Below are 17,172 nucleotides of genomic sequence, written 5' to 3' on the forward strand. Positions count from 1 at the left end.
AAACATAATTTCCCTGGACTTTTAGCTCGTTTTGGTAGCTTAATGCTCTGCGCCCTAGCCATAGGCTTCAACTTTTGAGATATTTTCTCATCCATTTTAAGTCCCCACCCCCACCCCCCGGAAGATTTTCGAAATATCTTCCACATGGGGGAATACAAATTTCAAATGGAATTAACACATTAACCAACTCTATTTGAAAATCACCCTCCCTCAATTGAAGATTCAAGTTGACTCGTTCACAGAGGGTGTATGAAATTTCAACAGAGCAGCCTAATGCATTCATTCCCTCTGAAATTAATTTTTCAACAAAATTTGAAACTTGTCGTCTGCCAAAACAAGGTGCAGTTGGTTCCTATTCTTTGCTGGTTTGTATGACAACACTTACTCCCTGACATGTCACAATATTCCTCACATACTGTGCATGGCAAGGCAAGAAGGCCCTATCTGCAATAGCTGCCAGCTGTAATATTGTTAGATTTGGCATGTTAAGCACTTGGTAAAAACATAAAAGTAACAAAGGGGCAGCCATTGTATGCTATTGTAGATGGGTCCATCTTGTCCCCAATGAACTCTCAATGTTCTTACAGATGCTCCAACTGCTTTTATTTCTCACAGAATTTAAATGAAAAAAGATGAAAACACAACACATTAATGCTGCTTTATGGCAGTGCAATACAAACTTTCCTACAAAAAACCTCATCGTCATAAAATCAAAATCTTAGTAAAAAAAAAACTCCAAATACATTTCAGATCTTTCCAAGACAATTCAACATAAAAGGTTGACTTACTGGACATTTTGTTTTAAAATTTACACAAATGCAGCCACAAAGTTTACGTCATATTCACATAAGTTTTATATTACACTTCTTGGGTTATAAACATTTTTCACATTTTTATAAATGTCGTACTTAAAAATTTGTTTACAGATTATTTGGATTATTCCATTTGAAATACACATTCCCCCTGAGCAAGATTTTGGAATTCCAACAATTTCTGAAGTTTTAGCCATTCCCAATCCAAAAATTTTCATACAAAATCAGGTGTTGGAATTAGAAACAAAATTTCTCATATAGGGCCAAAAATGGGTTGAAATCTAGATATCAACATTTTACATTGTTTTTAACTGGATTGAGCTATCCCAATTAAAATCCATACAACCCCAATGGAAGACATGACCTTAATCTTCCACACAGGGAGAACGAATTTGAGACCTCTATCTGGGAGATTAAGGTCATGTCTTCCATGGGGGTGTATGGATCTCAACTGGAATAGCCCATTTAAACATAATATAGATAGCAGTGTCATCATCTTCCACATGGGGTGTAGATTTCAAATGGAAGAGCCAATGTTGCATATAAATGGGCAGATTGGATGAATCATAAACATTATTTTTGCATATTACATGCAAATCAAAAATAGCTTATACAAAGTTTGGTCTTTAAATTATTATTCATCATAACTCTTTCATACTTTTTAATTTTCTGTTTTAAATCTCTCCATACAAATCAATTAATAGCAGGGCTCTTTGACACATGCACTGTTAGTTATATATTATTACATATAAATAATGTACAAAAATAGCTAGTTTGGACAGCAGGTACCATATTTATTTTATGCACTTTCCGTTCAATTTGGTCTCTGTAGTCCAATGCATAAGTTGAAAATGAATCCCAGCAGGCTCATAGTTAACACCCCAAAGGTCTTCTTTTTACGCAACCTGTTTTTAAAATGTAGCCAAAATGATATCATTTGAAAGAAAACTTCACATAGATCTAGGCTGATCTACTTTTTAGTGCAAATGTTTGATTTTATATGCAAGCAGATATTCTTCAAAAGAAAAAACCGTTCCCATTTTAGAAGCTCTGCATACCCCACAAAAAAATCCTGAACTATGTGTCTGAATCCTGATACAATTGTAATTAGTTCAGTTCAGTTCAGTTTTTATTAGTCAACACAAGGAGTAGGGGTTACTCTTTTACAAATTGCTAACAAGTTTTGAGACCTTTATTATTTGGCTCGTACAATAAATTTTCTTCACTCCTAAAAATACCAAAAATACCTAATCTTCCAAACATACTCAAGAGCCTTTTGGTAACAACGTACAAATCACTTCCAATTTTATGCACACATTTTAGCATCTAATTTTAATCATCTCATTTACATACAGTGGCACTGACAAATACAATACATACCATACCCAAATAAGTAAAGTATGTACTGTACCCAAAAAAGTAAAGTGCACTTTGCGAAGATTAACAATATTACAAATATTCTTGAACTAAAATCTCGGGAGGGGGCAGTTCCGTGAATTGGATATTCAAGTTGAAATCCATACAGCCCCAGGAAGACAGGACCTTAAAATCTCCCACACAGGGGATGTTGATTTCAAATAGAATCACCCATTCAGGTAACCACATTTGAAATTTTTCCTGCTCATCTAGTTCCAAAACTGGATGTTGTGCATTATTACAAAGAAGAGGAGGAAATTCACACTCCATGTGTGGAAGATTATTTTATATCTTCCATAGGGAGTGTGTGAATTTCAACTGGAATAACCCATTTTGGAGCAGACAACATTGAATGGGTAACCCTATTTGATATTCCCTCTCCCTGTGTGAAAGATTAAGGTCATATCGTCCATAGGGGGTGTGAATTTCAACTGGAACAGCTGATTTGATTCTATTCTTTTTGAATAGTGTCGACTCTCTCACTCACAATAAGGCCAAAATAATTAAAATCCAATTAAAATATGAAAATTTGCAATGATGGATTCAAATTTACCTGCTTTTGCACTTGTGGTTACAACTTATCATTGTTCTCCAGTCATACAGGGTGATAAAAAAAAATAATCACAGAGGTCAAAGTTCACATTACACATATTAAACATGGTAAAATAAGAGCTGTGCTCAGGGATTGGTTACATAATGCTATTTATAGAATAGAAACACTAAAATGTGCGTAAAATATGTCAATCAAAACCTTGTGCATGGTGTTTCTAGATTTGTGTTTGTTAGGTCATAAAAAGCTCGCATTCGTTAGCAATTTCTTACACATCAAGTATACAGTCCTCTGTACAAACAATCACAATATATTTCATTAATTCTTTAAAGCTTTTTAAAAGCCACATAGAGTAGAAAAATGGAAATTACATCATAAAAACACCATGTTCAAAGCGTTTCTAGTTTATAATTTAATGACTTCATTAAATAAGCACTTTGCATCATTAGGTTACAACTGTTGCATTGCGAATGCCCAAGTTGCGTAGTGGAGGGCATCAGTCGACAAGCGCCCTCCCATGGCCCTCTGTTATTCTTGCAGAGATAGCGGTTCCACATAGTTCTCTGGTATTAAGCCTGTTTTGCCATTCAAAGTCCCTAATAACCACCCACGCTCCTTTGAAGCCCGCACTGTGGAGAGAAAAGAGTGGAAATACACAATATTATACTACGATTACTCTCACTCTGGAACCAATATATAAACTGAAAACAGTCTCATGACTATAAAATTAGTTTGTTCAACTCGAAATTGGTGAAAAATAAATAAATCATGGATCGATATAAAGACTTCACAAAAAGTAACGCAGCTGTTATAAATATGCCTATATCTTCAGAACTATTTAGGGAAGAAACCAAAAGATCGATGACGGTCCTATAAACGAATCGTTTAGGGGGGAGGGGGTAAAAATACTCGATTACGTTTGTACAAAAACATCGGTCTGAAGAATGAATCATGTCAAATTTTTCAACATTTCTTTATTACGTTTCTGGCAGGGAGGGAGGGGGTCGGCTGAGAAACAATACTAGTTACGTTTATAGGACGTCATCGGTCTTTTGGTTTGTTCCCTAATCATATTCACAATATTTTAATATACAAAGAAGGATGGTTTATTTACGTGCATTTTGATACCCCATTTGTCCAATGCCTTTCAAATTCAATATTAACAACACAGTAGTGTTTTTAAAGAAAAAATACCGTACTGACGCGAGTATAGTCCCACCCCGTTTTTGGGTGAACATTTTTCAAAATTGGGGGTGGGACTATACTCGAATTTAAAAAAAAAAAAAAAATTTTAAAGTTTTTTATTTTTTCAGTTTTGCAGTGTCCCTGAACCTAGACCTAAATGCTAGGATCATTCATGGTTGACCTAAAAAAAAAATTATATAAAAAAAATTGAATTTTGCACAGTGTTTTGTGTTTTTAATATGAAAATTGATACTTTGTTTTCATGTCATATTCTATTAATGATATCAAAATGCATTGAATTTGAATGCATTTTTTTTTTAAATCAACCATGAATGATCCTAGCATTTAGGTCTAGGTCCAGGGACACTCCAAAGCCGAAAAAATAAATAACTTAAAAAAAAAATTGGGGTGGGACTTTACTCGAAGGTGGGACTATACTCGCGTCAGTACGGTATTTGAATATAAAAACTGCATTTAATTGTATTGATTTGAATTTAGCGCAGCTTATGGCAGTTTTTTCCTGCCACAATCCTTGCATATAACCATTCATCGCTGTTAACGGCAACTTCCAACTTAAATCAACAGTTACACGTATTCCAGGTCCAACCATTTTGATCCATAAAAACTTACCATTGACTATAATCTGGTTAACACTATATAAATGATAACTCCGATTTGTTGTCTGCATCACACGCATATATGGTTTAAACCCATGTATCATTGACTATAACTTGGTTTAAATCCACTTACCATTGACTATAATCTGGTTAGCACTAAATGACAACGCTGACTTGTTGTCTGCATCACACATATGTGATGCGATCAAGCAAAATCAGTCGGAACTCGGAAATATTGATTTTGAGATATAGCCAAACAAAGGCAATATTTCCTTTAGTTTCCTGTTGTTTTGGAAACTCTTCAATTGCTCATATCTTTGGAACTGGTTGTTCAATTTCAATGGTGTTTTCTGCAAAATGCAGCTCTGCAAATGCTATTTACTATCCTATAAGAAACTGAAAATTTAATATTTCTGAGTTCTGACTCGTTGTCTGCATCACATGCAGACATGGTTTAAACCCACATATGATGACTATAACTTGGTTTAAATCCACTTACCATTGACTATAATCTGGTTAGCACTAAATGATAACTCTTACTTGTTGTCTGCATCACACATATGTGATGCGATCAAGCAAAATCAGTCGGAACTCGGAAATATTGATTTTGAGATATAGCCAAACAAAGGCAATATTTCCTTTAGTTTCCTGTTGTTTTGGAAACTCTTCAATTGCTCATATCTTTGGAACTGGTTGTTCAATTTTAATGGTGTTTTCTGCAAAATGCAGCTCTGCAAATGCTATTTACTATCCTATAAGAAACTGAAAATTTAATATTTCTGAGTTCTGACTCGTTGTCTGCATCACATGCAGACATGGTTTAAACCCACGTATGATTGACTATAACTTGGTTTAAATCCACTTACCATTGACTATAATCTGGTTAGCACTAAATGATAACTCCGACTCGTTGTCTGCATCACACGCATACAAAGTCCGTACACAAATTCCCCTGAAAAGTGCAAACACAATCATGTTAAAACAAAAGACTTCATAAAGCATCATTTGATATCATTTCCCTACAAGAAAAATGCTAACAAATCACCCAGTAAGTCTTACTTAAACATAAAAAATAAATCATTTTTTACACATATTGGACCAACATACAAAATTAGTATACTAATAGGACAATTGCATGATCACCGCTGATACACCAAAAAGTGTTTCAACCATATTTTTTGTTTCTAATGCAGACTTCTAATTGTCATTTCTTTTAAGGGTTAGTATTGGTGCATTCTCTGTTCATTGGGTTAGTACGTTTAAAGACGTGCAATCATTCTTCAATTTGAGCTATGTTGAGGGCTAAAGGGTTATTTATTCATTCACAAGGTGCAGGCAGGGGCGTAGCAAGAGCATCAGGGGCCCATGGACAAGGAGCAGTAAGTGCCCCCTTTAACCAGAGCGGGATTTACCTTATGGGGACCCTGGGCCAGGGCAAAATTTGGAGGCCCCGAACTCTCGTGCCGAGGAAGGCATGTGCACTCAAGTCAGTGGCCAAGTTTTGGTTTACGTATAATACAGAGGGGGACTAACATATTTTGTTCCGAGGTTACTAGGACATTTGTGCGCAAAGCACGCGAAAAAAACAATTTCAGACTTTTGGGGCCCCAGATCAACATGATCTTTGCTATTTGAATGCGCGCGGAAAATTGTACAAATTTGCCCTATTTTGGCTAAAAAACATGCTGTTATTGGGGTGAAAAGAAAGATGCATAGGGCAATTTTTGGGTTAATCCGCCCCTGCTCTCCATTATCAGCCCTTATTTAATTTTCGCTTTTGTGCTCGGGGCCCCTGAACCCTCGGGGGTCCATGGACTTCGTCCACCCCGTCCTCCCGCTTGCTACGCCACTGGGTGCAGGCTTTAAAAAGGAATCATAAACAAAATAACTAAAAATCAAAATCACTTGGACATGATGCTATGCTTACTTTGCAAAATAATTCTAAAAATTAAAAGTTAAATTGAAATTAGATAAATGCAATTTTAAATTGAAACTGCAATGATAGCTTTATGGTACATGTACACAGGGTTGCCAAACCCGCGATTTGGTAGCCCAATTAGGCGACTTTTGAAGATTTTTCCCATGACTTTTGACAATTTCCGATCCCATAGAAACCAATGGTTAAGAAAAAAATTTTGGGCGACTTTTCAACATTGGCTCCCGCGACTTCCGATAGTTTCCTGCTCCATAAAACCAATGGTAAAAAGAAAAATTGGGCGACTTTTCGATTATTTGACCCGCGATTTGGGCTGAAATCTTTTGGCAACCCTGCATGTACATTGCGTTTTGGCACTCAATCATGATCACAACTTGACCTGTGACTCTGAACATATTTGACATAGATTTCAATTCCTTGATACAAGAGCCAATATTCCAGAATGCATAAGATGCATTTATTTCAGCATTAACATCATAAAATAAGACTTTTCGGATTCCATTACATTCCTGTAATGTGTAGATTATTCAAAGGTTTATACCCAAAATTATGTACTTTCCATATTGTAATCCAGCATGCTTACAGCAATCTTCAATATCCAAAGAAAAACTTAAGATAAAGTTTTATACATGCATAAACTAAAAAGCTGAAATGGGTTATTCCAGTTGAAATCCATACAACCCCTATGGAAGACACAACTGTAATCTCCCACACAAGCAGTGCAAATTTCAAATTGAATGGGCGACTCCATTTGAAAACTACACCCCCTGTGTGGAAGGTTAAGGTCATGTTTTCCATAGGTGGTGTATAGATTTCAGCTGTAATAGCCCAATTGATGTCTGATGCTCAAATTCAAAATGTAGTCATACAAATTCCTGTTAACTAAAATTTATGGCCCTGCTGATGACGTGTTGCAGAGGTTCCATTGCATTAGCGGTATACAATAGATGATTCAGGTGAACCTTTGATACTAAACAAGTGCACACAGTGAATGGACTATTTCAATTGAAATCCAAACACCTCAAAGGGAAGGCATCTCCTTAATCTTCCACACAGGGAGTGTGAATTTCAAATGAGGCTACCTGAATGTGTGACTCCATTTTGGAATTTACAGCCCCCATGTAGTAATATCTTCCACAGAGGGTGTATGTATTTCAATTAGAACAGCCCAATGTTCCTAAAAGGAAACTCTGCATAAACCAGAAGGTACATCATAGGTACTCAGTAGTTCTACAGAGGTACCAGGCATGAGAATGGCTTTTTTTTAAACTGCCCAAATTTGGGCAAAAGCCTGACAATTGTCATGTCTGAGGTACTCAGTGGGTAGTCCACAGAAGTATACATAAAGATACCAAGTAATGCAAGAATTTGTAGACTAATTTTGAACTTGTGCAATAAATTGTGTAATTATGTGATTTTAGAAGAACATAATCAGTAATTTTCAATTCAAATAAAATCAATGCAAATAATGCGTGCAAATGAATGCGTTAAAAGTGCATGCAAAGGTGACAAAATGTGACTCTCTTCAATCAATCAGTGAAGTTTTATTAATTAATTGTGCAAAATGTAACTGATATTATTCAACAAAATTTGAAGCAAGCTTTAAATTATACTAATAAAAACATTTTCATCATAAACAGTGGTTTCCAAAACCTTATTCTTATAATTATTAAATCAATGCAAATAATGTCAAGGGTTGTGAAAACAGAAGATACAACTTGAACAGATCAAAATGTAGAAACACTGCCGCTTAGATGCAGGCAGTCTAGAAACACTACTGGTTACCAGGGTCGATGACCTACTTTTTGTCCGGAGTGGACTTAGCACCCGGCTTAGGATCCAGGAGTTTGGTAATTTCTCCGACACCGGGAACAAAACCAGATTCCAAGCTATTTAGCCTGGCAGAGAAGAGGATCGAGGTAGCACACACGGATGAAGAAGAAAAAAAAACAAGAAAGAATAATATGGAAGATAACAACAAAATGCAAAACTAATCATAATGCTTGTTACTGATAAAGAAAAAAAGAGGGTATAAAAGATAAATGTGTACATGCATATCAAAAGATTGTACTTGTCGACTTCTGCATGTCTCTTTTTACATGATAGCTTAGGAATAAATACCTAACTCATCTCAAGTGGAGCTCACTTCAAATAATCCCAAGTCACATGGTTTGTGAATACAGAGAGCATTCCTAAACCATGTGACTTGGGGATGATTTGAAATGACATCCACTTGAGATGAGTCTAGTATTTATTCCTAGCTATTATGTAAAAACGGACACATGTAGAAGCTGACAACTGCATCCTTTTGATATGGATGTACACATATTTGAACTATTTAGGGTAACAGCAAAACCTGACAAAATACTAAAATTTCATCACAAATCTCTTGCATTTTTTTGGTGCCAATGTTGTGATTAGCTATGCAAATCCAAATCTGCTTTGGAAGATAGATAGCACCCCACTCTCTCAATCCAGCTGACCTAAATGTACAACATAGCTGTAAAATGTTAACTGCTTCATGTTAAATTAAAGATAACCACACGGTAGACTGTAAAATCGCACCAACTAAATTTGCACGCTACAGAGTCTGAAGAAAAGATCCCGCGAACCACAAATTGGCACACGTATGGGCGCTGCCATGGGGTGCTAATGGGTGCTGGGGTGCTAATGAACGCGTCGCCAGCACAAGCGTCCAACGCGATCAATAACGCGTATAGGGCGCATACAGTGCGCCTCGCGACCGGTAGTTCCAGGATACGCGATTACAGGGTCAATGGCCGCTTCCAAACAGTAACATACTTCTGAACTGAGTGTCAGGGCCCTGAGATAACTTTGGTGAAAATTTTAAAATTCTGGTCAGCATTTATCCCAACAGAGAAATATTCCAAAATCTTACACGCCTTTTACACTGGAATGTCGTAAACTTTAACATTGAATTCCAAAATCTTCCAAAGGGGTGAGTATTTTAAAAGGAATAGCATAATCTCAAGCATGGTCTTGAATGGCAAATTGTATGGTCATGAACTACTAGAATTAAGATGCATTGCATGACCCTAAATGCAAAAGTTCTGTGATGAGGAAATTTCAGACGACAAAAGGGAGAAAATTTATCAAAATTATACTAATTAAAATAAAAATATTTCTCAAACTAGTTGAAATTATCTAAAATAAGAAATAATATTTCAATATACTAGGCACAAAATCAATTAGTGCTTTCAAACTTGCATAATAAGGAGGGAGGGGTTTGGTGCAGCATATTTGCAGCCAGATTCGGAGTGACGGACAGGAGGGATTTGAGCTGCGAGGTTTAGTTCACATATCTCAGGGTTACCTAAGTACTGTGTACATATTATTCAGATCTACCCTAAATCTTACTTTTCCACAGATTTTATATTGCCGTTTAATCATTTAATTTGCAGTGTAGTCATTTGACTGGCAATTTTATTACATGACCATTTATTATATCACTGTACATACATTATAATGTTAATGTTATGATCACTGCAATTTGTTTGTTATTGTTGCACAAGATAAACATGCTTCAATCCATCATGGTTATGGTCCATGCAAGTTGTTTTACCATATAATTTTCTATCAATGATTTTAATTTATCAATGTTTTAATCAAATTAATAGGATCTATGGATGAGTTGAATATTACAAATGTTACTTGCAACAATGTGTGATTTGAATTTTTGCTGTGTCCTCTTTATTTTGTTAACTAACAAATGAGGTAAAATCATTGATAATCGCTGTTTCATTCCAGTACCTATATCGTTCAATGTGTGTATCAATACGTCTAATACTTCGTCTATGTATATCTGCTGAATATCCGGTAGCTTTATTATTACGTATGGATGTGTAAATAAGATGTATAATATAAGGCTGCATAGGAACGTTAATGTTTCTGTTCGACTGAGTTCGATACCAGTGTTTGCTAATCTTGTATTCTGATGGCTGGGTCAGAAATGAACAAATAGGTATGTAACATCACCATTTTGATAGCTGCAGTTGACCTTTTCGGTAAATCCCATAAGCCTTTGCGAGTACACCTGAGATGTCGCATTTGACGTAACGCCGACTTTGCAATGCGCAGTAACGATGTTCGAAAAACGATGTGCGCATCGGCGCAGATCGGCATGACGTCAAATGATGACATCTCAGGTGTACGCGCAAAGGCTTATGGCATTTACCGAAAATTTGGTACCTTGCTATACCACTCAAACAAGTTTGGACTTTCTTATTGTTTGATTATTTATCAAGTTCTGTTGTTTCATGCATACAGAACTTATCATTGTTGTTACTTGTTAAATAAGCATGTGTTAATTGGGCTATTCCAGTTGAAATCCATCCCCCCTATGGAAGACATGATCTTAATCTTCCACAGAGGGAGTGTGAATTTCAAATGGGGTCACCTGATTGGGTGACTCAGTTTGAAATCTACATCCCCTGTATGGAAGCCCGGTATTGGAAGATTAAGGTCATGTCTTCTAGGGTGGATGAGTTTCAACTGGAATAACCAATTTTATTGTTACTGCTACTACTGTTTTGGAATTAGTGTGCTTATATGGCCTGGAGACATGTTGACTTACAGGAAGACAACTAATCTAAAAAAAAATTACTTTTTGTCCTCCATGAGCGACAATCCAAAATGGCGGACTTACCATACCATTTCACACTGTGCCAAATTTGAGTCGGTACTCTTTCGGTTTGATCTCTTTGATTACGTGTCATGTTTTATGAATATCAAAAGCATACATTTTCTCAGAACAATATCATCTCAATGCAAGCAGACATGTTTCCAGGCAAGTTTATTGTATAAGTGGTAATTTCCATGAGGGTTTTATTTTGCGCGAATTTTGCAAATGGAGTTCCAACCCCAAAATCAACACCTTGGTGAATATATGTAATAATGTATTGCAAGTATAGGGCAGGATTGGGCAACAGCGAAAATAACATTTACGAAAATGTATCTCTCACTTCAAATCGCGAAAAGAAATGTATGCGAAAATTACCACTTATACAGTAGTTAGTGTAAAACAGGTGTTATTGTTATTATGCAAACACGGCAAAGCAAACCAAGTTATTTATGACATCATCACTTTACGCAAACCTGTGAATATATCCTGCTTTGAAAACTTTTACGGAAAAGAATATTTGGTGTGTTTTATTCACACCCTTCCTCACCTACATACACACCCCCACATTTGGCAATTCGGTTGAATTCCATACACCCCAATGAAGCCATGACCTTCATCTTCCACACACGTGCAGATTTCAAATGGAGTTACACATTCAGGTAACCCCATTTGCAATTCACACTCCCTGTGTGGGAGATTAAGGTCATGTCTTCCATTGGGGTGTAAGGATTTCAACTGCAATAGCTGATTTGGATTAGGCAATAGAACCAAATAAGTTTGATCTTTTGATCAACCATAGATGCTTGTTCAATAGTTTAGTTTGATAGTTCATTAAAAACATGCATCAAAGGAGCATCAACAGTCGATCCAAGGATCAAACAAATTCGGTTCTGGTGTCTTAACCACACACTTCTTTAGGGTTGGTATCCAACTGCAGATATCCCAGGGCTGACCGGGCTTTGGCGGATAAAAATGGTTTTATGGGGCCACAACCTAATTTAACCAGAATCTTCAGTACAATGATAGAATGATATATTTTTCAAATTGATTATCCAATTACCGATGTTATGATAGAATTGACTATTCCAGTTAAAAATCCATATGGAAGACATGACCTTAATCTTAAACACAGGGAGTGTGAATTTCAAATGAGATTACCTGTGTGGGAGATCAAAGTCATGTCTTCCATAATGGCCGTATGGATTTCAACTGGAATCAATATACCAAAACCTGGGGCAATGAAACTTGGGGTTCCCCTATCTCCCAAAAATGACAAAAGCTTTCCCCAAATTAGCTTTAATCATGCATTCCTATGCCTTATAGTAGGTCATATAGTGGGTCATAAATAGTTTTAATATTTTTTTTGTAGCCATGAAGCTAAATACACCAAAATCTCCATGGTAACCATGAAATGTATATTTTTAAATATGGAAACAAAAATGCTTCTTACTTCAGCTTTAAAATACTGCGTGGCGAGCGTGTAATTTTCCATTTTGCGACTTTTTTACTGAGTCTGTTACTTGACGCTTCTTTTTAGTCTGTTATGTAGAAAGTATGACATTTTTTTTATTTGTCTGGTTGATAGGCATAAAGGAAAACCAAACTAGATATTATCGGCATTATGATTTTATCTGAAACTGCCGTTGAGTACGCTTTACTTACTGTGAGGCGGATGAGCTACTCGTGCTTGAACTTGTCGATGATGTCTTGTCCCGTACTATAGGCATATCATGATTATCTCTGGTGATAACAAAATATTCCAATATTAGTCAACTCAATTTCATTACTGTATTCGTCCGAGTATAGTCCCACGTTCGAGTATAATCCCACCCCCCATTTTTCGAAAAATTTCAGAAATTGTAAAAAAAAAAAAAAAAAAAATTTTTTTCTTAAGTTTTTTTTTCGGTTTTGGAGTGTCCCTGGACCTAGACCTAGATGCTAGGATCATTCATGGTTGACTTAAAAAAAAATTCAAGATATTTTGTATTTTAATATGAAAATTGATAATTTGTATTCATGTCATACTCTATTAATGATTTCAAAATGCATTGAATTTGAATGCATTTTGAAATCATTAATAGAGTATGACATGAAAACAAACTATCAATTTTCATAATAAAAATACAAAATATCTTGAATTTTTTTTTTTTTTTAATTTTTTATAGGTCAACCATGAATGATCCTAGCATCTAGGTCTAGGTCCAGGGACACTCCAAAACCAAAAAAAAAAAACTTAAAAAAATAAATAAAAAAAAATAAAAATTCTTTTTTTTTTTTTGAAATTGAGTATAATCCCACTTCCCCCAATTGTGAAAAAATTTTCACATAAAAAACGGGTGGGACTATACTCGGACCAATACGGTACTTGGAACATCAAAACAAAGTACAATATAAGTGGCCAATTAATATTACATTTTGTTCAACAAAAGTAATTGGATAGCAATGTTTGCACAGTATTTTTGGGTGCATATTGGAAAATGCCCTCAAAATCACACAATTTGGGTGTTTTTAGAACCTTAGCTTGAGTACTACTTACATTTCATCTGGTCTTGCTAGAGGCGGTCTCAAATTCGTAGCCTTATCTGGAGGACCTAAAAATGCAGCAAATATTAACCAAATATGAGAATACCACTCTAAAATGAGATGTAACATAAAGACATTATGTATGTGTATGTATCACACAAGATTTACATTACTTACTGACCCCATAGTATCACATGACTTGCAAAAATAGATCACATGACTGTCACATATGATTTATTTATTTATTTATTCTTTCTTTAGGCAGGGTAGCCCCTTCAATGCTAAAACACTGATTTCCAAGGAGGCCCTGCATCAAAAAGTACAACATTCTTAAGTTAAAAACAAATTTAAAATTACATATAAATACATACATGTAAATAATATAAATTATTTTACGATACAACTTAAAAATTACCTATGAGCACACAGATAGATTATGATGCAGATGGAATAAACAAAATTATGCAGAATGAATCCTATGCTTAAATTGAGAGAGACTCATGGATTCATAATTACATTTAATATCAGCAGAAAGACTGTTCCAAATTTTAGCAGCACGTGAATTAAAAGTCCTTTTCCCTGCATTAATATTCCATGACACTTCGTGGAGATTAAAGTTGGTTTGACTCCTTGTGCCTTTAGAATGCATGCTATACATGAAATTAAATTGAGATGATATGTAACTTGGAGCCATACCTTTAAGGCATTTTAATATTAGAACCAACATTTGGTTAGACCATCTATCATTTAGTTTGTTCCATTGTAGGATACTCATCATATCATTAACAGGTGTTCTAATATCAGCAGATAAGATAATGCGAGCTAATCTGTTATGCAGAATTTGAAGAGAGTTTGAAAGATCAGCACAACAATTTGACCAAACAGAGCTACAATAGTCGAAGTTTGGCATGACAAGTGCATTAGCAAGCATGATGAGAGTATCTTTTGGAACAAAATATTTAATACGCCTGATAATACCACAACGCTTAGAAATACAAGAAGACATTTTATTAATATGATTTGACCAAGACAAGATAGGGTCAAATGTGACACCAAGGTACTTAAATTCTTCGACACGCTCAATGTTATCATTATTATAATATACGTGAACATTTTTGAACTTTTCTAATATATGACGAGTACCAAAGACCATAAACTTGGTTTTCTTAGCATTTAAAGTAAGATTGTTACTCTTGAACCAATCAGCAATAATATTGAAGTTTGTCTGGAGTTCTGATTGAAGAGTAGAAGGGTCATTAGCAGTACAAAGAAGTGTGGTATCATCAGCATACATAGTACATTTACAATTTACAGTGTCAGGTAAGCTATTTACAAAAATAATAAAGAGAAGTGGACCAAGTATAGATCCTTGAGGAATTCCAATATTGATGTTTTTAAAGTTAGACAGTGTGGAATTAATATTTACAGCTTGAGCTCTATTATTAAGGTACGACTTGAACCACTCTAATACATTACCTCGAACACCATAACAATACAGTTTCTCAATCAAGAGAGAATGATTTACACAATCAAATGCTTTTTTAAGGTCAAGAAAAATTGCTCCAGTAGCACTTCCACTATCCATGTTTTTCAATATATAATCTTCAACATCAATAAGAGTAGTTGCAGTGGAATGATTTGTACGAAAACCAGACTGATTATCAGATAGTATACCAGAGATTGTAAGGTATGAATAAAGTTGATTGTGAACAGATCTTTCAATAATTTTTGAGATAAGAGGCAAAACAGAAATAGGTCTATAGTTCCCAACATCTAATTTGTCACCAGCTTTAAAGATTGGAGTAACTTTGGCCAATTTCCAATTTGTTGGGAACATAGATGTACAAAAAGAAAGATTACAAATATAAGAAAGTGAATGACATATATACGGTGCAGCAAGTTTAAGAAGTTTGACACTAATATCATCAATACCAGTTGACTTGTTGTTAGGAATATCACAAATTTGCTTATAAACAAAATCTGAAGAAATAGAATTAAAGCTGAAAGAACTATCAGAATCTTTGATATTATTGTTAATATGTACATTATCAAATTTTTCTGCAAGTGTGGAACCTATTGAAGTGAAATAATCATTAAATACATTAGCAGTTTCTTTGACAGTAGATGTAAATTCATTATCATTTTTAACAGTAGTGGTAGTTGATGAAGATTTAGATGGTAAAAGTTTCTTTATCGTAGACCATAATTTCTTAGAGTTATTTACATTATTAGTTATGGAATCAGAATAAAATTTCCTCTTGAGACTTAGACGTAAATTATTGGCTTTGTTACGGTATATTTTGGCCATCTGCCAGTCATTAGGTTCATTACTTTTATGTGCTTTTGCATAATAATAATCACGATCTTTACAAATAGATAAAAATTCACTTGTTATCCACTGGGTTGAGAGGTTTTCACACGCTTCTCTTTGATTGGAGCATGAGTATTACATGCTTCATTAAACATTGTTGTCCATGTTTGGAGAGCTTCATCTACATTTGTATAATTATTGATTATATTCCAATCTATATTTTTACTGTATTTACAAATTCATGTTCATTGAAATGCTTGAAAGACCTAGATTTACATATCTTAGGAGATGACTTAATTTGCTTAATCTTACGTACAACAAAGATAAGATTGTGATCACTAATTCCCAGACTGTGAACACCAGAAGCACAAATAATTTCAGGTCTAGACACAAATGCAAGATCAATAATTGTCTTACTTTTATCAGTGACACGAGTAAAATCATGAATAAGTTGAGTGAGCTGAGAATGATTAGCAACACGTGAAACTTTTTTAGCATCAGCAGGTTTAGCTACATCAAGATTAAAGTCACCTAAAATAATAACATCATCATAATTAGAAGAGCAATTTTGAAACATAGCATCAATTTTATCAACATAGTCGGCTTTGGCATCAGGAACACGATAAATAGTACCAACAATAACTGGTTTAGTATGGGGAAGACAAATTTCTAACCAAAGAGCTTCAACATCATTAATATTTAAATCACTATTTACACGATAATTCAAACTATCCTTTACATAACAAACAATGCCACCATGGGTATTGTATACTCTATCAATTCTACACAAGTTATAACCATTAATTTTGACTTCACCATCATCAATATCATCTGTCAGCCAAGTTTCAGTTACACATAAAATATCTATTTTGTTGTCATGAAGAAGAATATTAAGGTAATCTACTTTATATCTTAAACTTTGTACATTAAGATGAGCAATTTTTAGACCTTTATTGAGAACACACTTGAGATCAATAAATGGCTCATTACAAAAGGGGAGTTCATTTGAACATGTCCTATAGAAACATGATTGACACCAATATGGGCCATTGTTATTATAATCAGTGACACAGTTATTATGAAACATCAATGAACATTGAATGCATGAAATGGTTTGATGAGATGGGATTATCTTACAAGTACACTCAGCACATATTGTATTGTTATCACTTGTGACTTT

At 34.8% G+C, this 17,172-nt stretch overlaps 1 protein-coding gene across 10 annotated transcripts in view; it reads right to left on the bottom strand.

Moving 5' to 3' along the window:
• Window positions 1-1,834: 1,834 nt before the first annotated feature.
• LOC140160672 (rho GTPase-activating protein 26-like) overlaps window positions 1,835-17,172 on the bottom strand; it is a 136,717-nt gene continuing 121,379 nt past the window's right edge. For 8 of the 10 annotated variants that reach the window (XM_072183946.1, XM_072183948.1, XM_072183952.1 and 5 more), the window contains 5 exons: window positions 13,695-13,749; window positions 12,821-12,898; window positions 8,319-8,414; window positions 5,447-5,532; window positions 1,836-3,407 (listed from right to left, as the gene is read on the bottom strand). In XM_072183946.1, the coding sequence (XP_072040047.1) occupies window positions 3,307-3,407; window positions 5,447-5,532; window positions 8,319-8,414; window positions 12,821-12,898; window positions 13,695-13,749 (416 nt within the window). In that variant the 3' untranslated portion in view covers window positions 1,836-3,306. Of the gene's footprint in view, window positions 3,408-5,446; window positions 5,533-8,318; window positions 8,415-12,820; window positions 12,899-13,694; window positions 13,750-17,172 lie in introns of all 10 variants that reach the window. The other 2 variants (XM_072183949.1, XM_072183951.1) reach the window with 2 other exon arrangements.

Source organism: Amphiura filiformis, chromosome 9 (assembly GCF_039555335.1).
Source record: "Amphiura filiformis chromosome 9, Afil_fr2py, whole genome shotgun sequence".
Classification (NCBI taxonomy): domain Eukaryota; kingdom Metazoa; phylum Echinodermata; class Ophiuroidea; order Amphilepidida; family Amphiuridae; genus Amphiura; species Amphiura filiformis.